This window comes from Enhydra lutris, unplaced genomic scaffold, assembly GCF_002288905.1.
Source record: "Enhydra lutris kenyoni isolate GAN:26980312 unplaced genomic scaffold, ASM228890v2 scaffoldscaffold68, whole genome shotgun sequence".
Taxonomy (NCBI): Eukaryota; Metazoa; Chordata; class Mammalia; order Carnivora; family Mustelidae; genus Enhydra; species Enhydra lutris.
The window spans coordinates 5,785,782-5,803,593 of NW_019154152.1; the positions used below are offsets into that span (position 1 = coordinate 5,785,782).

General features: G+C 36.7%; 1 protein-coding gene across 2 annotated transcripts in view; it reads left to right on the top strand.

The window, feature by feature from the left end:
- Positions 1 to 17,812, top strand: part of LOC111159551 (serine/threonine kinase 33) — a 65,554-nt gene that overhangs the window by 9,027 nt on the left and 38,715 nt on the right. For both annotated transcript variants that reach the window (XM_022522080.1, XM_022522082.1), the window contains exons 5-8: positions 3,205 to 3,343; positions 5,695 to 5,783; positions 7,859 to 7,943; positions 14,963 to 15,038. In XM_022522080.1, coding sequence (XP_022377788.1) covers positions 3,205 to 3,343; positions 5,695 to 5,783; positions 7,859 to 7,943; positions 14,963 to 15,038 — 389 coding nt within the window. The remainder of the gene's footprint in view (positions 1 to 3,204; positions 3,344 to 5,694; positions 5,784 to 7,858; positions 7,944 to 14,962; positions 15,039 to 17,812) is intronic.

Here is a 17,812-nt window from a genome sequence, read left to right on the forward strand (position 1 = left end):
GGATCTGTGAGTTTATGGTTTTTCTCAAATTTAGGAAATCTTTGGCTGTTATTTGTTCTAATATTTTTCCTGCCTTCCCCCACTGTGGGGACTCCAAGTACCCATGTTAGATTGTCCACAGCTTACTGATGTTCTGTTCACTTTTATCAATATTTTTTTCTCTTTGTTTCGTTTAACAGAGTTTTCATCACAACATCTTCAGATTCAGTCATCACTTTTCCTGTAACATCGTGTGTGCTGTTTCTCTTTTCCAATGGAAATTTGGAATATCTTCCGTGTTTTTACTTAACATGCTCAGTATTTACTCTTCCTTCTTAAGTGTAGTTGTAATAACTCTTAATGTTCTTTCCTACTAATTTACCATGTGTGTCATTTCTAGGTTAATTTCGATTGATTTTTTTTTTTCCATTATGGGTTATATTTTCCTTCTTTTTTACATGCCTGTTAGGTTTTGATTGGACACTAGGTATTTTTATATTCTTATAACTACTCTTGAGCTTTGTTGTAGGATTTAGTTATTTGGAAACAGTCTGATACTTCTGAAGCTTGCTTTAAGCTTTGTTAGGTGGTACCAGAGAAGCCTTTGATCTGGGGCTATTTTTTCCTTACTAAAGAAATAAGACCCTTTGAGAGTACTCTACCTGAAGTTCTGTGAATTATGAGATTTTCCACTCTGGCTGCTTTGAATACAAGCTCTTTCTGGCCATGTATATGATTGTTCTCTCCAATGATTTTTCTCTCTGTTCCTCTTGCATGGTTCCTTACCCGGCTTTGGTAGTTCCCTCATACACATGAACTGAGCAGTACTCTGTTTAAGACTTGTGGGGCAGCCTCTGCAAATCTCTGGAGCTTTCTCTATGTACAGCTTTCTCCTCTTTGGTACCCTGTCCTGTGAACTTAAGTTGTCTTGGCCTTTCTGGACTCCCAGGTCTCTTTCTCAATTCACGGAGACTGCTGGATTCTCTTTGTATTCCTTTTCACTGCCCCATGGTCTAGAAACTCTCTCCAGACAGTAAGCTGGGATGATCATGGCACTTGCTTTGTATGTGTCCCTTCTTTCAGGAATCATCGCCCTTTGCTGCCTGAGGTCTAATATATGAAAATTGTTGTTTTATAGATTTTGTCCATTTCTTAAGTTGTTTTAGGAGGAAGGGTCAATCTAGTCTCTGTTACTCCATCTTGGCACAAGTGGGAGCCCAAACCTAGTGTAGTTTGAAGGAAAGGACATCATCATCTGTGACTGGTTTGTTGGTTTGTTTCTTTTTTAATGCATTGCTGGCCCTTGATTCACCAGATCGGATCTGCCTCCTCCCAACCCCAACTCACAAAAATGCCTAGACCTTCTACTGAAGCTATCTGAAAGATGAAAGGAAATTGTTACTTGATTGGGTAGGCCATGGCATTAGTACTGTGATCTAGTCAGAATTTGTTTTGGTTTCTTGTGAGTCTAAATGTTCTCCAGATCTACACAATTATTTCTAGTTATTATAAAGACTTCCAAAAAACTTTTATTGATATAACTTTTATCAACTTATGCATATTTAAAATTGACATCAATTTATATTGTAAGCACTGCTGAAGTCACTTTTCTTTCCAAATAGTTCGCTTACTATTTTATGTATCTATGATTCCTACAGTGCTCTCAGTGGAAAAAAATATGGCATAGTTCAAAACTTATTTATGTGTTAGACTTTGCACAACTCTTTAGTTACTTTTGAAATTCCAAAGCATCCTGAGGTTTAGGGTATCAGAGTTTTGACTACTGGAAGACAGGGTGTTAATCTTTTGTTCCTGTTTGCATGCTTGCTGATTGAACACAGAAGTTGCATTAGTAGTGGCTATAGAATAGAATCAGACCCCAAAATCTTAAAAAACATTTACAAAAATTTAGCAGCAGAGGATGGAATGGAGACATGGAGGGTAGTCTATGAAAGGTAAGAAATAAGTATGAAAGAGGCTTATATTTTAGTTGACTATGAATCTTTTTGACTCAAGAAATGACTTGACTTTTGGAAAACCTAGAGTGATCTTAATATACATCAACAGGAACAGCAAATATGGAAGAGATATTTCATCCGTGGGTTTTCCCCGCATAAACCTAATTAGTTACCAAGTCCCACTGTTTCTTCCTCTTAAGTATTTTTCATGTATTTTTTTTCTTTCCCTTCTTGTGTCCGTTCTGTATGTCATACCTACGCTCCATAAACAGGTCAGCCTACTATAGTGTGCAAGTTGAATCTGGTCTTCCGCCTATATTTTTATGGCCCACAAGAAAAAGTAATATTTGATGACATATGAAATGTATATGAAACTAAAGTTTCAGAGTATGTAAATAAAGTTTTGTTGTCTTGTTTATGGCTGCTATTATGCTGTAACAACAGAGCTGAGTAGTTACAAAAGAGATTGTATGACCTGTGAAGGCAAAAATATTTACTATCTGGATCTGGCCTTTGGAGAAAAAGTTCACTGAGCCCTGCTGCACGTTACTGTTGGAGTGTCCATTTAGAAATGCAAAGCTGATCATTGCACACACCTTTCCCCCCACTCCAGACACCAGCTTAAAAGACTTCAGTGGCTCCTTATTGCGTATGGGGAAAAAAATCCAAACTTCTCTGCCTGACATCTGAAGAGTCTTTACAACCTGGCACCAACCTGTCTTTTCGGGCCTCACCCCTCACCACTCCACTCTTCTCTGCCCCACCAAACTCCTAATGCTGTTAACACGGAGATATTCATGATTCTTTCAACAGCCAGTGCTGTGTCAATCTTTGGAATCTTTGCAAATACCATGCATTAAACCTTTTCTTACCAACATCCTTTACCCATAAATCTCTATTCAGTTATCCAGACTGCCTTTGATATCACCTCCTCAGGGAGCATTCTTTAAGCAGAGGCTTCTTTCCTCTGGAATCTCGTGCCGTTTTGGCTATTCCTCTTCTGTTAGCACTCACCATGCGGTATTGTATTTATAACTCTTCTGTGAGCTCCGTGAGGTTAAGAACTATGCCTTATGCCTCCTTGTTCCTCTAGTATCCTGCGTGTCATGTACATGACAGTAAATAATTTTGAATGAATAGATTGATGATTTAGGTTGTGATCATATTTCTATGATATGTGTGCAATATATAATATATTTTTAAAAATCCTCAACTATAAAAATTGCTCTCTCTCTCTCTCTCTCTTTTTATAAATCTATAATGTCAGAAAATGTACCTGGTGATGGAGCTTTGTGAGGATGGAGAACTCAAAGAAATTCTGTATAGGAAAGGGCATTTCTCCGAGAATGAGACAAGGTGGATCATTCAAAGTCTCGCATCAGCTATAGCCTATCTTCACAATAAAGGTAAGAAGAGGGTCTTCCAAGCTCACTGACCCCACGAATGCAGGTGGTGCTTTTGTTTAAGGGTGATTGTATTCAGGGTTCAGAGTCACAGAGATGATCCTTACTGAAATAGGAGATTTCATTTGAAAATTTTTCTGAATTTTTTTCTTTAATTAAACATAAAAAGTATATTTTAATTAGAAACATGGCAGGTATAACAATTACGTTTTACACAGACAAGGATGAATATTTCTACTCAACAGTTTGGAAAGCAGATAATCTTGTCAAATCAGAAGTAGACAGGTCAATAATAAAAATGAAATTTCAAAATACTTATATTGTTTGGAGCTGTTGAATTACTATGTCATATTCCTTAGATTAATATTAGAATGTATGTTAACTGACTGGAATTTAAATAAAAGGTAAAAAAACCTATATATTCTAGCCAGCTATATATTCTAGGGATGTATATAGTATATATACATAAATATATATATTAATTAAATAAAAATTTTAAAAATTTTTATAGAGTTAATTTTTAGAGCAGTTTTAGATTTGCAACAAAACTGAGCAGTCATTGCAGAGATATCCCATATACCCTTGCCCATACATGCACAGCCTCCACCTGTTATCAACATCCCCACCGGAATGGTTCATGTCTTACCAGCCACGAGCCCACACTGACACATTGTTATCACCCAAAGTCCATAGTTCACGTTAGGGTTCATGTTGGTGGTGTAAGTTCTGTGGGTTTTGACAAATGGAGAGTGACATGTATCTACTGTTATGGTATCATACAGAATAGTTTCACTACCTTAAAAGCCACATCTAGAAATTAGTCTAATTCTTTTCCTGTTTTTTGGTGTTATTGCTGCTGCTTTTCCTCAGGCTCCTTTCTTTCTTCAAGGTTAGTTCGTCTTATGTGTGACTTTAACACCTTCTCATTTTACACATGAGGAAAAAGTTTGTTCCAGAGCAGTGAAGTGACACAGGGAGGGGCGGCAGGCTAGTGCTAGAACCCAGCAGCCATTCCATGGACATTTCCTTAGGCCCTCCTGCATGTGGTGGGTCCTGGAATTAGAATGATACAAAGACAAGGCCCCCTGCCCTCAAGGAATTCAGGCTGGTGGGAGCTGGAGTATAGAAAGCAAACTGTAATTCACTGTAATAATTTCTCTAATGGAGAGCCACATAAAGCACAAGGAACATTAGGATCGTCAGTTCTTCATTTGATTTGGAAAGTCAGGGAAGAATTCACAGAGGAAAACAAAATTTGAGCTGAGGAATACAAGCTAGACAAGAAGGGAGGGCCTTCTAAGCAGAGGCAACAATTTTTGCAGGGACAGGAAACCCACAGCTTCCTATGATGCTAATGTCAAATCTCCCACATTAAGCTATAAATTCAGTATAATGACAACCAAAATCTCTGCAAGATTTTTTCATGGAACTTGATAGAAATATTCTGAAGTGGGCAAGAATAGCAAAGAAAATAATGAAAAAGAAGAACAATGGAGGCAGACGGGAGACTTGCTGTGCTGTATTTATGTAAGAAGAGGTCAGCAGCACACATTGCACAAACCCATCCTGGGAGCTGTGTGAGGGAACTGAAAATGGTTGGGGAGGGTGGCCAGTCCACCGATCTTCAGCTGTGTTTCTCCAGTAGCCATATATGTAACTTTTTACATAGAGGTAAAAGATGGCTCTGGATATGAACTGAATTAGTTATTTGCAACAGAAGTGCTTGGTGCGTGATTATTTGCATGCACGTAAAAATCCTACCTGATGTCTGACATGTTTAACTGGAGATTTTGGGTCTCAGGGTTTCTGTTTGTTTTTCATTTTAACATATAAAAATTAGGAAAGTATGAGTTCATGTTATAGAAAAATATATTGAAATAAGTGTAGTATAGTATGTATACATGTAGCCAAATTGCAGTATGTTAAATGTTTAGATTGACAATAGAATCTGCATGGAAGTAAATAAGTAATCCTCTACTTGAAGACCTAAGGATATGGGAAACCTTACTGGGTTTGTAACTACTTTTGTCTCTCTCTGCCTGGGAATGCCTGAGCACGGGCAGGATCCTCCTCTCCATTCACCAGGCCACTGGTCACAAAGAGAAGCCTTCAAGGCAGTAGGGGGTTGGGGAGAGAGGAGGGAGTCAAAGAAAATGTCTCCTTGAGGATAAACTTGTGAAGAAAAGGGATTGGAATATAAGGGAATGGAACAGGACAGAATTATGCTTGGCCCTCCTTGAAGTTTTTAACAGTGGGACATTAATTTGTCATATATATTTATTTGTTCTATTTGTGTCCCCTCTGTTTTTCCATTATTCACTATTCATTTGATTTGTTGTTTATTTTCTTGGTAGATATAGTACATAGAGATCTAAAACTGGAAAACATAATGGTTAAAAGCAGCTTTATTGATGATAACAATGAAATGAACTTAAACATAAAGGTAAGGTATAAGAAATCATGGTAAATATTTGCCTGTAAACAGTTTGATAGCAAAGTGGCAAAGTACTTCCTCTTTTTAGATACATTTTGGAAGCTTTTGAGCAGCAAAATAAGTGGCTTGTGCTAAAATAAATTAAAATTTTGGGGCGCCTGGGTGGCTCAGTGGGTTGGGCCGCTGCCTTCGGCTCAGGTCATGGTCTCGGGGTCCTGGGATCGAGTCCCGCATCGGGCTCTCTGCTCAGCAGGGAGCCTGCTTCCCTCTCTCTCTCTCTCTCTCTGCCTGCCTCTCCGTCTGCTTGTGATCTCTCTCTGTCAGATAAATGGATAAAATCTTTAAAAAAAAAAAAAAATTTAAATTTTGCTAAAGAGGTTGCAACTGACAAGAATAATTTTACAAGTTAAGTGGTACTATTGAATCTTTTTTAAGGTACATATTCATTTGGATAGTCCTAAATCATTAGTTAATAGCAAGCAAACAGATGCTCTGAATTCTAATTAATTTCAAAATTATGCCTGGTAGTTTGATGTAAATGTGTTACAGATTTAGAAAAAAAACCACACCTTGGCTGTACCTTTAATATTAAATTAACACTAAAGTCTGTATTTCTCATTGAAAATTTTCCTGGGTATTAATATTTATGTCCTAAGCACAATTAATGTGCCAAGTGTTTATTCTTTAAGATTTTAATTCAAATTAAGTGTTTCTTAATGTCAAATAAATGATAGGATACATTATTTATTACTTAGCACTTTAATAGTGGCTGCTTTCAAAATATATGAATGTGTTAATTTAGGAATAAAATGTTGTCTGTGAATAACTCACTCTGTTGTAGAAGCTAAATCCCTACGTAATATAAGTGGGTTTAACAGCATTGTTGTTTTATCAAAGTAAATAAATATTCTTGAATATTTTCATTTTAAACTCTGTGAAGGGCAGGAATTATGCATGTTTTATTCACTATTGGTACCTGAAAACATAGTATGTGCTCACTTAGTATTTGGTAAATGAAGGAATAATTGCACTCCAAAGAACCAAATTAATCGTGAAACCTTTTTATATATTTGAGATCTGTGTAGATTTTCTGTGGAGAAGGATACATATTATAATGCTCCAAGTGGGATAATTGTGAAAACTCCTGGAGAAATGGATTTTTCTATTTAGAAAAATAGTGGTATCACATATTGATAGGGACATTTTCTTATTCCAGAAGTCCCTAGAAACTTTGCATTCAGTGTCTGTGGACCAAGAGCCTATCTTTGGTTGTATGATCAATAAATGTGCCCGTTTTTCTGCTTTCAGCCCAAGGCTGTTTCAACCTGAGAGACAAGACCAAGGGCGCATACTGAATATTTAATAACCGTATGTGTACTGGCCCCGATTTGGAACTGAGCAGAAAGAATGCAGTTGCAGCAGCAGGCCTCCAGTGGATTTGTAGCTCTATGGCCGCTTTTTTCCCTGTTAGTTTGCTTCTTGTAGTTTTTAATAGTGTAGTAATTGTTTTAATTAATAAACTCTAGAAACACAAAGGAAGTCATAGTAAAGAAAAGATAATATTTACCAGAGATAGTGTCTCATAAATAATTATAGAAAGAGGCAGCTTCTGTGAGTCCTGACAAGGATAATGATTGCATTTGTAACAGGGCTTTAAACTGGAACATAGCTTGAGTGTCAGAAAAAATAGGTAATAAACATACTACAGCCAGAATGTATTTTACAATGAAAGAGGTTTTCAAAAGTAACTTTTTTATCTGAAAAAGTTAAATGCTTTCTTTCAACATATAACTTCCTATGTTGAACTGCTAAGTTGAATTAGAAAGAATGAACAATCAGTATCACGGGTGTTTCCTCCAGGTGGGAGAAACCAATGTTCTCTTTGTCACTGTTTTGTTTCTTCTTCACAAAGGAGGGTGGATGGGAAGTGATAGCAAGGTCCTCAGTGGTAGTACAAGCAAAGCCCCTCCATCTGCTGGTATCTCTGAATTAAATACAGTGCAATTACAGTGTGTTGGAGCTCCTACCTTTGAATGAGTAAACTCTGGGACAAGGAAAGCAGGTGACTGAGTTTCTTTTTCCAGGTGACTGATTTTGGCTTAGCAGTGAAGAAGCATGGAAGGAGTGAAGCCATGCTGCAGACCACATGTGGGACTCCTATCTATATGGGTAAGTTAGTTGATTTAAAATGATCTTTCTATATAAAGAGGTAGAACCATTACTGTAGATTAAAATTTGAGCAACTTGAAAGAACTCCTAAAACTCAATACCAAAAAACCAATTTGATTAAAAAAATGGGCAGATGACATGAGCACACATTTCTCCAAAGAAGACACACAGATGGCCAACAGACACATAAAAAGACACTCAACCTCACTCATCATCAGAGAAATGCAAATCAAAACCATAAGAAGGTAACACCTTACACATATCGGAATGGCTAAAATCAACAACACAAGAAACAACAAATGTTGGCAAGAATGAGGAGAAAAGGCCCCCTTGTGAACTGTTGGTGGGAATGTAAATTGGTGTAACCACGACGGAAAACAGTGTGGTGGTTCCTCAAAAAGTTAAAAATAAGAATGCCATATGATACAATAATTCCACTTCTGAGTATGTGAAGAAAACAAAGACCTAATTTGGAAAGATATGCGTACTTCCATGTTCACTGCAGCATTATTTACAGTAGCCAAGATATGGAAGCAACTTATGTGTCCATCATTAGACGAATAGATAAAGAAGATGTGGTATGGATGAGTGCTATTACTCAGCCATAAGAGAGAATGAAATCTTGCCTTTTGCAACAACACAGATGGACCTAGAGAGTATTATGCTAAGTAAAATAAATCAGACAGAGAGAAGAAAATACCATATGACTTCACTTAAATGAGGAATCTAAAAAAATAAAACAAATGAACAAACAAAACAAAACAGAAACAGACTTGTAGATACAGAGAACAAACTGGTAGTTTAGGGGTAGATGGGCAAAATAAGTAAAGGGGATTAAGAGGTATAATCTTCCAATTATAAAATAAGAAGTCATGGGGATGTAAAGTATGGCATAGAAGAATATAGTCAATAATATTATAATAACTTTGTGTAGTACCTAGACTTTTCATGGTGATCACTTAATAATGTACATAAATGTAGAATCACTATGTCATATATCTGAAACTAATATAATATTGTATGTCAACTACAATTTAAAAAAAATGGAAAAAACCCTTAAGCAATTTGATTTTGCCCATAATTTGACTTACTGGCCCTGATCAAGATAATTTTTCTTTTCTTAGATCAAATAATCTCACTGGGGGCGCCTGCGTGGCTCAGTGGGTTAAAGCCTCTGCCTTCGGCTCAAGTCATGATCCCAGGGTCCTGGGATCGAGCCCCACATCGGGCTCTCTGCTCCACAGGGGGCCTGCTTCCTCCTCTCTCTGCCTGCCTCTCTGCCTACTTGTGATCTCTCTCTGTCAAATAAATAAATAAAATCTTTAAAAAAAAAAGAAACAAATAATCTCACTGTTTCAGCATTTTTCTCCTAGTTCTTATCTTTAAAGATTGTAGTTTTTATTGTTTTCCTTTTTTGGACTCTTCTTATAGTTGTTTGTATCTCTTAGGTAATCATACCCCAAACTTAATTATTGGTTTTGTTAACTCATGCTGAAATCATGTGTGTGTTTTGCTTCTTTCCATTTCTTATCCAATTTTATTGCCATCAGTTGGTACATCCTAGAGCTACTGATTAAATATATTTTGTAAAGCAACAGTTTACCATTTTTCTGAGTGAAACTTCTAACAGCTTTACTGAAGTACTATTTGAATGCCATAAAAAAAATCATTGATTTTTCCTACATTCACAGAGTTGTACAGCCATCACCACAATTCAGTTTTAGAATAATTCTACCTCAGAATGTTGCCTCATGGCCATTTGACCTTGATCTCATTCCCATCTCAGCCCCAGCTAACCACGAATCTATATTTACCTTTTCTGGACATTTCATCTAAACAGAGTCATACATATGTTATCTTTTATGTCAGACTTCTTTCACTTAGCATAATGTTTTTGAAGTATCTTCCTGTTGTATCTGTAGTCTAGCCCTTTATATTTCTGAACAGTTGTGTGTTGTATGGAGATGTCACATTTTGTTTATCCATTAGCTGATGGACGTGTAGATTGTTTCCAGTTTGTGGCTATTATGAATAATGCTGCTATGAACCACTGTGTACAGATTTTAATGTGGACACATTTTCCTTGGGTAGCTACCTAAGAGTGAAGTTGCTAGCTTGTAGACTATGTTTAACTTTTTATTTTTTTTTTTTAATTTTTTTAAATTTATTTTCAGCGTGACAGTATTCATTGTTTTTGCACCACACCCAGTGCTCCATGCAATCCGTGCCCTCTCCAATACCCACCACCTGGTTCCCCCAACCTCCCACCCCCCACCCCTTCAAAACAATCTGAGGGTTTTGTTTAACTTTAAAAAAAAAATTTATTTATTTATTAGAGAGAGAGCACAAGTGGGGGAGCAGAGGAGGCAGAGGGAGAAGCAAGCAGAGGGAGAACCAGGCTCCCCGCTGAGCAGGGAACCTGATGCAGGTCTCCATCCCAGAACCCCGAGATAATGACCTGAGTCCAAGGCAGACCCTTAACCAACTGAACCACCCAGACACCTGCATCTTTATGTTTGATTTTTTTAAGAAACTGACAAATGTTTTTTCAAAGTGAATGTAGCATTTGACCTTTCTGCTAACAACTGTATGAGGGTTCCAGTTTCTTTGTATCCTTGTTGACTCTTGATAATTACCTTTCTTTCTAATTATAACCACTCTAATGGGTGTAAAGTAGTATCTCATTGTGGTTTTTAATTTGGTAATTTAATTTTCCTAATGACCAATGATGTCGAACATCTTTTCATGTAGTTATTAGTCATTGATAATCTTCTTTGATGAAATGTCTATTCAAATCTGTACCCAAGAAATGATTATATATTTTTCTCTTTAAATTTATTGGTGAAATAATTGCATTAATAGGTTTCGAAAATGTTGAACCATCCTTGCACTTTTAGATTAAACTCCACTTGGGTTAATAAACTGCCTTATTCAATTTGTCACCACTTAAGAGTTTTGAGGGTTGATTTCTTTCCTTTGTGCTGCCTTTGTCTTTTTTGATGTCAGTGTTATGCTAGCCTCATTTAAAAAATAAAATGGCATGCACTCAAATCACTTAGGTAACAGGAGTTATCTGTTATATTAATAACTACTAATTTGATGAAATTTCCCCTAAAAATTTTTTTGGCCCTGATACCTTTTGGTAGATTAAGTTTCTATTATATTTTCAATTTATATTGGTTTATTCAAGTTTTCCACACCTTTTTGAATCATTTTGATAATTTATATTTTTCTAGAAAATTGTGCATTACTTTGAGATTTTAAGTTTTACTGGCATAAGTATGCATATATTATAATTTTCTGATTCTCCTATGTATCTGTGCCTATCCCCCTAATAACTCCTAATATTTTTTAAGATGGTCATGTGATGTAAGATTAGCAATATGGCCTGTGACATCACTTGGCTAACTCAGGAGTCCAGCTCTGCTACGTAGTCTGGTGAGCCCTGGGCAAACAATTTAACTCATTTGTTGTGGTTCTACAGCTGTATAATAGAGATTATGTCATCCACTTATCAAATTGTTGAGGGTCTACTTTGTGTCAGGACTGGTCTGGGTATTGGGAATACAACAGTGAACAAAGCATAAAAATGTCATGTTGGTGCAAACATTAAAATAAAAAAGTAAAATATCTGCTATCACTGGGATGTTAGAAAGAAGTGCTAAGAAAGAAATATAAAACAGGGAAGGGGAGAGGATATACTTAGGATGGATAATAATAAGATCTTTCTTATCAGGTTGACGTGAGAATTAAACAAGAAAATATATGTAAAGTGCTTAGCACAATACCTGACAGTGCTCAATTTAAGCTCTTGTAATAATACAAACCATTTTTTTCTTGATCAAATTTGTTAGTGGTTAAGACAATTTATTGGACTTTCAAGGAACCAGCTCAAGTCTAATATTATTTGGTTGACTTTTTCATTAATTTCTGTTTTAGGGGCACCTGGGTGGCTCAGTAGGTTAAACCTCTGCCTTCAGCTCAGGTCATGGTCTTAGGGTCCTGGGATCCGAGCCCCACATCCGGCTCTCTGCTCAGCGGGGAGCCTGCTTCCCCCTCTCTCTGTCTGCCTCTCTGCCTATTTGTGATCTCTCTCTCTCTGTCAAATAAATAAATAAAATCTTTTAAAAAAAATTCTGCTTTCATTTTTCTGGATTCATTCTATTTTCTTTTGGTTTATTTTTTAACTTCTTAAGTTAAATGGTTTTAAAAAATGGTTATTTTTTTAAATGGTTATTTTTGTTAAAAAATGGTTATTTATGTTCAGTCTGAGTATTTCTTTGCTCTGAGTATTTCCTTGACCATTTTTTTTTTTTTTGCTAGACAGTCTTCTATTATTCTTTTCTTAATAGTCTATCATTTTAGTTTTAGTCTTTAATCTAAGAATTATTTAGAAGTGCTTTTATAATTTTCCAGTTGGTTAGAATGTGTTTGACATTCATGTGAATATGTGGTAGTTTTCCTAGCCTTTTGTTTTTTCTGTCTGGTTTTCTTCATTGGTGTAGGCAATTGTGACTTAATTGTTTTCAACTTCTAGGAAATTTTTTTTTTTTGTGATTGAACACATGGTTGGTTTTTGCAAATGTTGCACTGGATGTTTAGAAATATGTATACTCCTCCTTTGTTGAGGGCAAAAATTTCTCTGCATATGTATTTATAAAATCGAATGTGATACCTTTGTGATTTAAACTTTCCATGTTGTTAATTTTGTTTGCCTCTGTTGATTTCTGAGAGAGTTATTAAAGTCATCCACCAAGATGAGGCTTTGACAAATCTTTTTGTACCTTTTAGAGATTTCTTTAGAAAAATCTTACTTTATTGAAACATAATTTCCATATAATAAAATGCACAAATATTAAGTGTAAAGTTTGATGACTTTTGACAAATGCATATGCTTATAGAATCACCACCCCAGTGAAGCTACAGAACATTTCTGTCACCCCAGAAAATTCCTTTGTGTCTCTCTCTGTTAGTCTCCCACCCAGACCACAGCAACCACAGATGATTTTTTATCACCAAAGCTTAATTTTGCTTGTCTAGAACTTCATTTAAATTGAATCAGACAGCATACGTTCTTGTGTCTGTCTTTGTCTGTTCCATGTCATGATTTTGAGACTTACCCATGTCGTATCTGTAGTTTATTCATTTTTCTTGCCTAGGAGTATACCTAGTTCTGGTTTTGTTGTTGTTTTTCCGCCTCCTTGATGTATTAAGTCTTGAAACTGTTTTATCTTATTTGGGAAAAGGCTACTTTAGATTCTGTTCATATCCTCCTGTTGGCAAAAGACATCTGGTCTGTAGTTACATGGGGAAAATATATCCAAGCACCCTGAGTTTTATGCCTGCTTATTAGCTGTCTACACTGATAACAAGTGAGAGAACAAGAGAGAAGACAGATGGTTTGTAGAGCTTTGCTGACTTCCTAAATGGCTCCCTGGCACCGTTACTCTGGCCTCTGCCTCCCTGTGAGAGCTGTGATGGCAGCACACACGGAGACACCCCCGGTCATTAAGATGGCTCTGAGAGACTGAGGCCGCCATCCCGGCCCCGCAGTGCCTGTACCCAGTGTGGATGCAAGTCATTGACTTGCTCTTGTCGGAGACTCACTACCACAGAGCCACCTGAACTTTAGTGATTCAGTATTTAAAGAGTTTAAGTAGAGGTAAGGAATAATAGTTGCTTAGAGGAAAATGCTAATTATTTTTCAATGACTTGGAAATGAGTAACTCAGTTTTGTTAATTATCTATAGTTGAGCCTTTACTCATTGTTTCTTCTTTTTATTTTTTGGTTCCTTTTTGTTGCTTTTTAGTTCCTTTGACAGGAGGCAGAGGAAGTGAAATGCCATTTGCTTTCAGTAGTTATAAAAGAGGGGTGTGTGTGTGTGTGTGTGTGTGTGTGTGTGTGTGTGTGTATGGCAGGAGAATGAAACTCTTTTAAATAAAAACACCTATTATGTGGGAGGCACTCGGTAGCTGTGTAACTTGAGGCCAGTCACTTCCTATACCTGAACCTTAGTCTCCTCACTGGCAAAGTGAGCCAAATGCCTACATAACCATCTCACAAGTTTCTTCATGTGATTTACAGAAATAACATAATTTACAAAAAAGTGCTTTTGTAAACATTAAAATTCTATGGAAATATATACACCTATATTTCATTTTTATGTTTATATCTGTTCTATTCTTTCTTTTTCCTTAATGAAAGATGTTTGCTCCCTAGGCATAGAGGCACAATAGACTATTCCTGAAATATCATATGTGACTTTTTAAGAGCCATCTAAAAAGCCAGCCATTATAAAGTTATCTAATCATTAAAACGTACTACCTTGAAGTAAATCACTCCCCCCACCACCACACAACTACTTTGAGGAGATTGTTTAAAGGAGCCGTATTGTGAACACATTATAAAGTATGGAGCACAGAGCTGGGGAGTCAGGAGTACCCGGATCCTGGTCCTAGTTGGCTTTTGATACAGTTTTGCTGTAGGAGCTTTCTCTTTGTCTTAGTTTTCTCATTTAGAAAATGTGGAAATTAACTCATATTCTCTCATAGGAGTGATATTATTATTATTATTATTATTTTACTATAATGATTTTAACCATTTATCTTAGTTTCTCTGTGAATCCAGATTTCCACATATTGGGCTTGCTTTAAATTATATCCACTTCAGGCATATATTCAGTTCTATTTTGGGAAAAGAACTGAGATACTGTTGTCTTCTACTATAACTACACAATCTTCACAAAATCATTTCTTAACAATTTCAGAGGAATGGAGAGTGGTACATTTAGTTACACAGTTTATGCCATCGTTCCATTAGAAGCTAAATGACAGGAGGGTACAGTGACATCAATTGTTAAGTCCCGTACATTATTCATTTAACATCTGCTGTTGGTTCTCTTTTTCCCTGTGGGGGAATAAATTACAACACATCAGCACATTTTTCATGCTTTGTGTTTAAGCGTTTAAACTTCATTTATTGTATTATTAATACTATTTCATTTCTGCTTATTTGGCAGCCCCTGAAGTTATCAATGCCCATGACTACAGCCAGCAGTGTGACATTTGGAGCATAGGTGTCATAATGTACCTTCTGTAAGTAGTCTGCTAAACGTGCAGTTTAAAATGAATGGATGGTCTCTAACAGCAGACTAGAATTACATAGACTTTAAATGAAAACTCGACGATAGAGTTTTTAAAAAGTGACTGAAAACACAATTGGGAAGCCATTCTAAAAGCTCTCTTATTAGTTGTCAGCTAAATCCATTACATAGTTTTTAATACTATAAACTTGTAACATTCAGCTTTGCTTTTCATTGACCTCTGAATGCTGCAATACCTGGTGCTCTCTGAGCCAAGTGAAAACTTGCTTAAATCCTCACCCCTCTGATCTTCTGCTACAGACCAGGAAGTTTCTTTCTATTTTCTCTAGAGAGTCACTTATAGCCCATGGGGTAGAGAGAGGTACTGGGGCCTGGTACTTGGCTGCCCTGGGCACTGGGCATATGTGAGGAGTGAACACTAACTGGACAGGGGCTCCGCCCAGTCCTTTTACTGCTACTGAAAACATCACTGTTTTGGGCTCACCCTCAAGATTCCATCAAACCCCACGTCCTATTCATTTTTCCTTTGCAGTGTCCTCACCTCTTCCTTCATTTCTCTTCACTCGTATCATTTCTCCTTATGATCCATCTTCTAGAATATTACAATGTCTGTCTGACTACAATTTCTCCCTGCTTCCAGTCTCTGTCCCCAATTCATCCTTCACATCGCTGTCAGGATTGTCTTTCTAAATCACAGATCTGATTGTACTGTTTTTCTGATTCACAACCTCTGGTAATTCTCCCTTAGAGAAGAATGTCAGAGCCTCCCGGCATGGCACAGCGGCAAGCCTCCCACAACCTAGCTCCAGCATGCCTTTCCAGTCCTGGGCTAACTGTGTTTCCATGCACCTGCCGTATGCTTTAGGCACTCTAGGCCATTCTTTATGAGTCACATACCCTGTATCACATGTCTGAGTCTTTGCTCATGCAGTTCCCTCTGCTTACAATGTTTTTTCACTTCTCTACTAACCTTTCTCCTGGGCCCTCCAGCTCAAACATTAATGCCTTCTGTTTCCCTAATTCCTATCTACCCCAGCAGAGTTCCTGCATTCATTATGTACATACATTCCCACACTCCGCAGAGGATTTAAAGAAACAGACAAAAATGCATGTGAAACAATAACACTGAAAGAAAAACAATAATATTTCATCAGGAGAGTTGGCACATGTGTGAATTTGATAGAATTGTTCACTTTCCTATGTTCTCATAGCACTTTTAAAAACTAGATTATATTATTGTAATATAATTATTATTGAGTGTTTCCTTTGCTGTGCAGGAACTTTTGATCTTGATGAAGTCCCAAAAGTTCATTTTCACTTTTGTTTCCTTTGCCTTTGGAGACATGTCTTGAAAGAAGTTGCCATGGCCCATGTCGAAGAGGTTACTGCCCATGTTCTTCTCTAGGATTTTGATAGATTTCCTGCCTCATGTTGAGGTCTTTTATCCATTTCGAGTTTATCTTTGTGTATGGTGTAAGAGAATGGTTGAGTTTCATTCTTCTATACATAGCTGTCCAATTTTCCCAGCACCGTTTATTGAAGAGACTGTCTTTTTTCCACCAGATATTTTTTCCTGCTTGTCGAAGATTAATTGACCATAGCATTGATGGTCCATATCTGGGCTCTCTACTCTGTTCCACTGGTCTATGTGTCTGTTTTTATGCCAGTACCATGCTGTCTCAGTGATCACAGCTTTGTAGTAAAGCTTGAAATCAGGCAATGTGATGCGGCCAGTCTCGTTTTTCTTTTTCAACATTTCCTTAGCAATTCGGGGTCACTTTCGGTTCCATACAAATTTTAGGATTGTAATATAATTATTAGAGTATGTGTATGTATTTTTTTCTGTTTTTGTTCTCCTTGCTCCAAAGTCCATGAAGGAAAGAGAGTTTATATTATTCATCTTTGCATCCCTCATATCTGGTACCATAGTAGGCATGAAGCCGTGCTCAATATATGTTTGTAAAATTGAATTAAAACGAATTGGCTAAGAGGCGTTCTGAAAAGTTAGTGGCCATTATTCTGCCTCATGGTGAGTATGAACATTTTTATGCTGATGCAACATTAGGTTTATGGTCATACTGGAGATTTCACTGTGCACTCCCTCTTCCAGATCATTTCTAAATATTGACATCAGAGTAGTTACATTTTCACAGTGCTGTGAAATGGAATACACAGGCAGTAGGAACTGGAAGATGTGATTGTAGCTGTAACTCAGATGGTCAACACACACATCACTGCGTAGATTTCATAAAGTGTAAACGTATTCACAAAGTTTTTGATCATTGTTTTGTGCTAATTAGAATTGTACCGTAAAAATTCTGAGCCTCAGTTTTTAATTAAAAATATCACTATTTTAAATTAGTGTTTTATACTTGTAAGAATTTTCAGACAAGTCAAACATAATATATGTCATCTATTATTACACAATTCATGTGATGTTTGCTGCCTGCTTAGTTTGAATTTGTTGTTAAAGAAAGGGAGAGTGCAGTACACATCTAAAATTTTTTCTCCTTCTTAAAGATATAATTTTAATTTTTCTGCTTCAGAGCATGGCTGCATGTCATTGTAATGACATTTTTTTCCTTTACAGTAGACTTTTACTTAGCTAATCAGTGCCTGTTCATTGATTTGCCTGAGCCTGGTGTTCTTCTAGATAATTTCTTTCACCAAGGGCACAAACATATTACCTTCTCCAGGGGGGTTATTTTCTTGTTTATCAGTTACCCCTGATTCATTTCTGCTTAATTCGACAATGATAACATACTT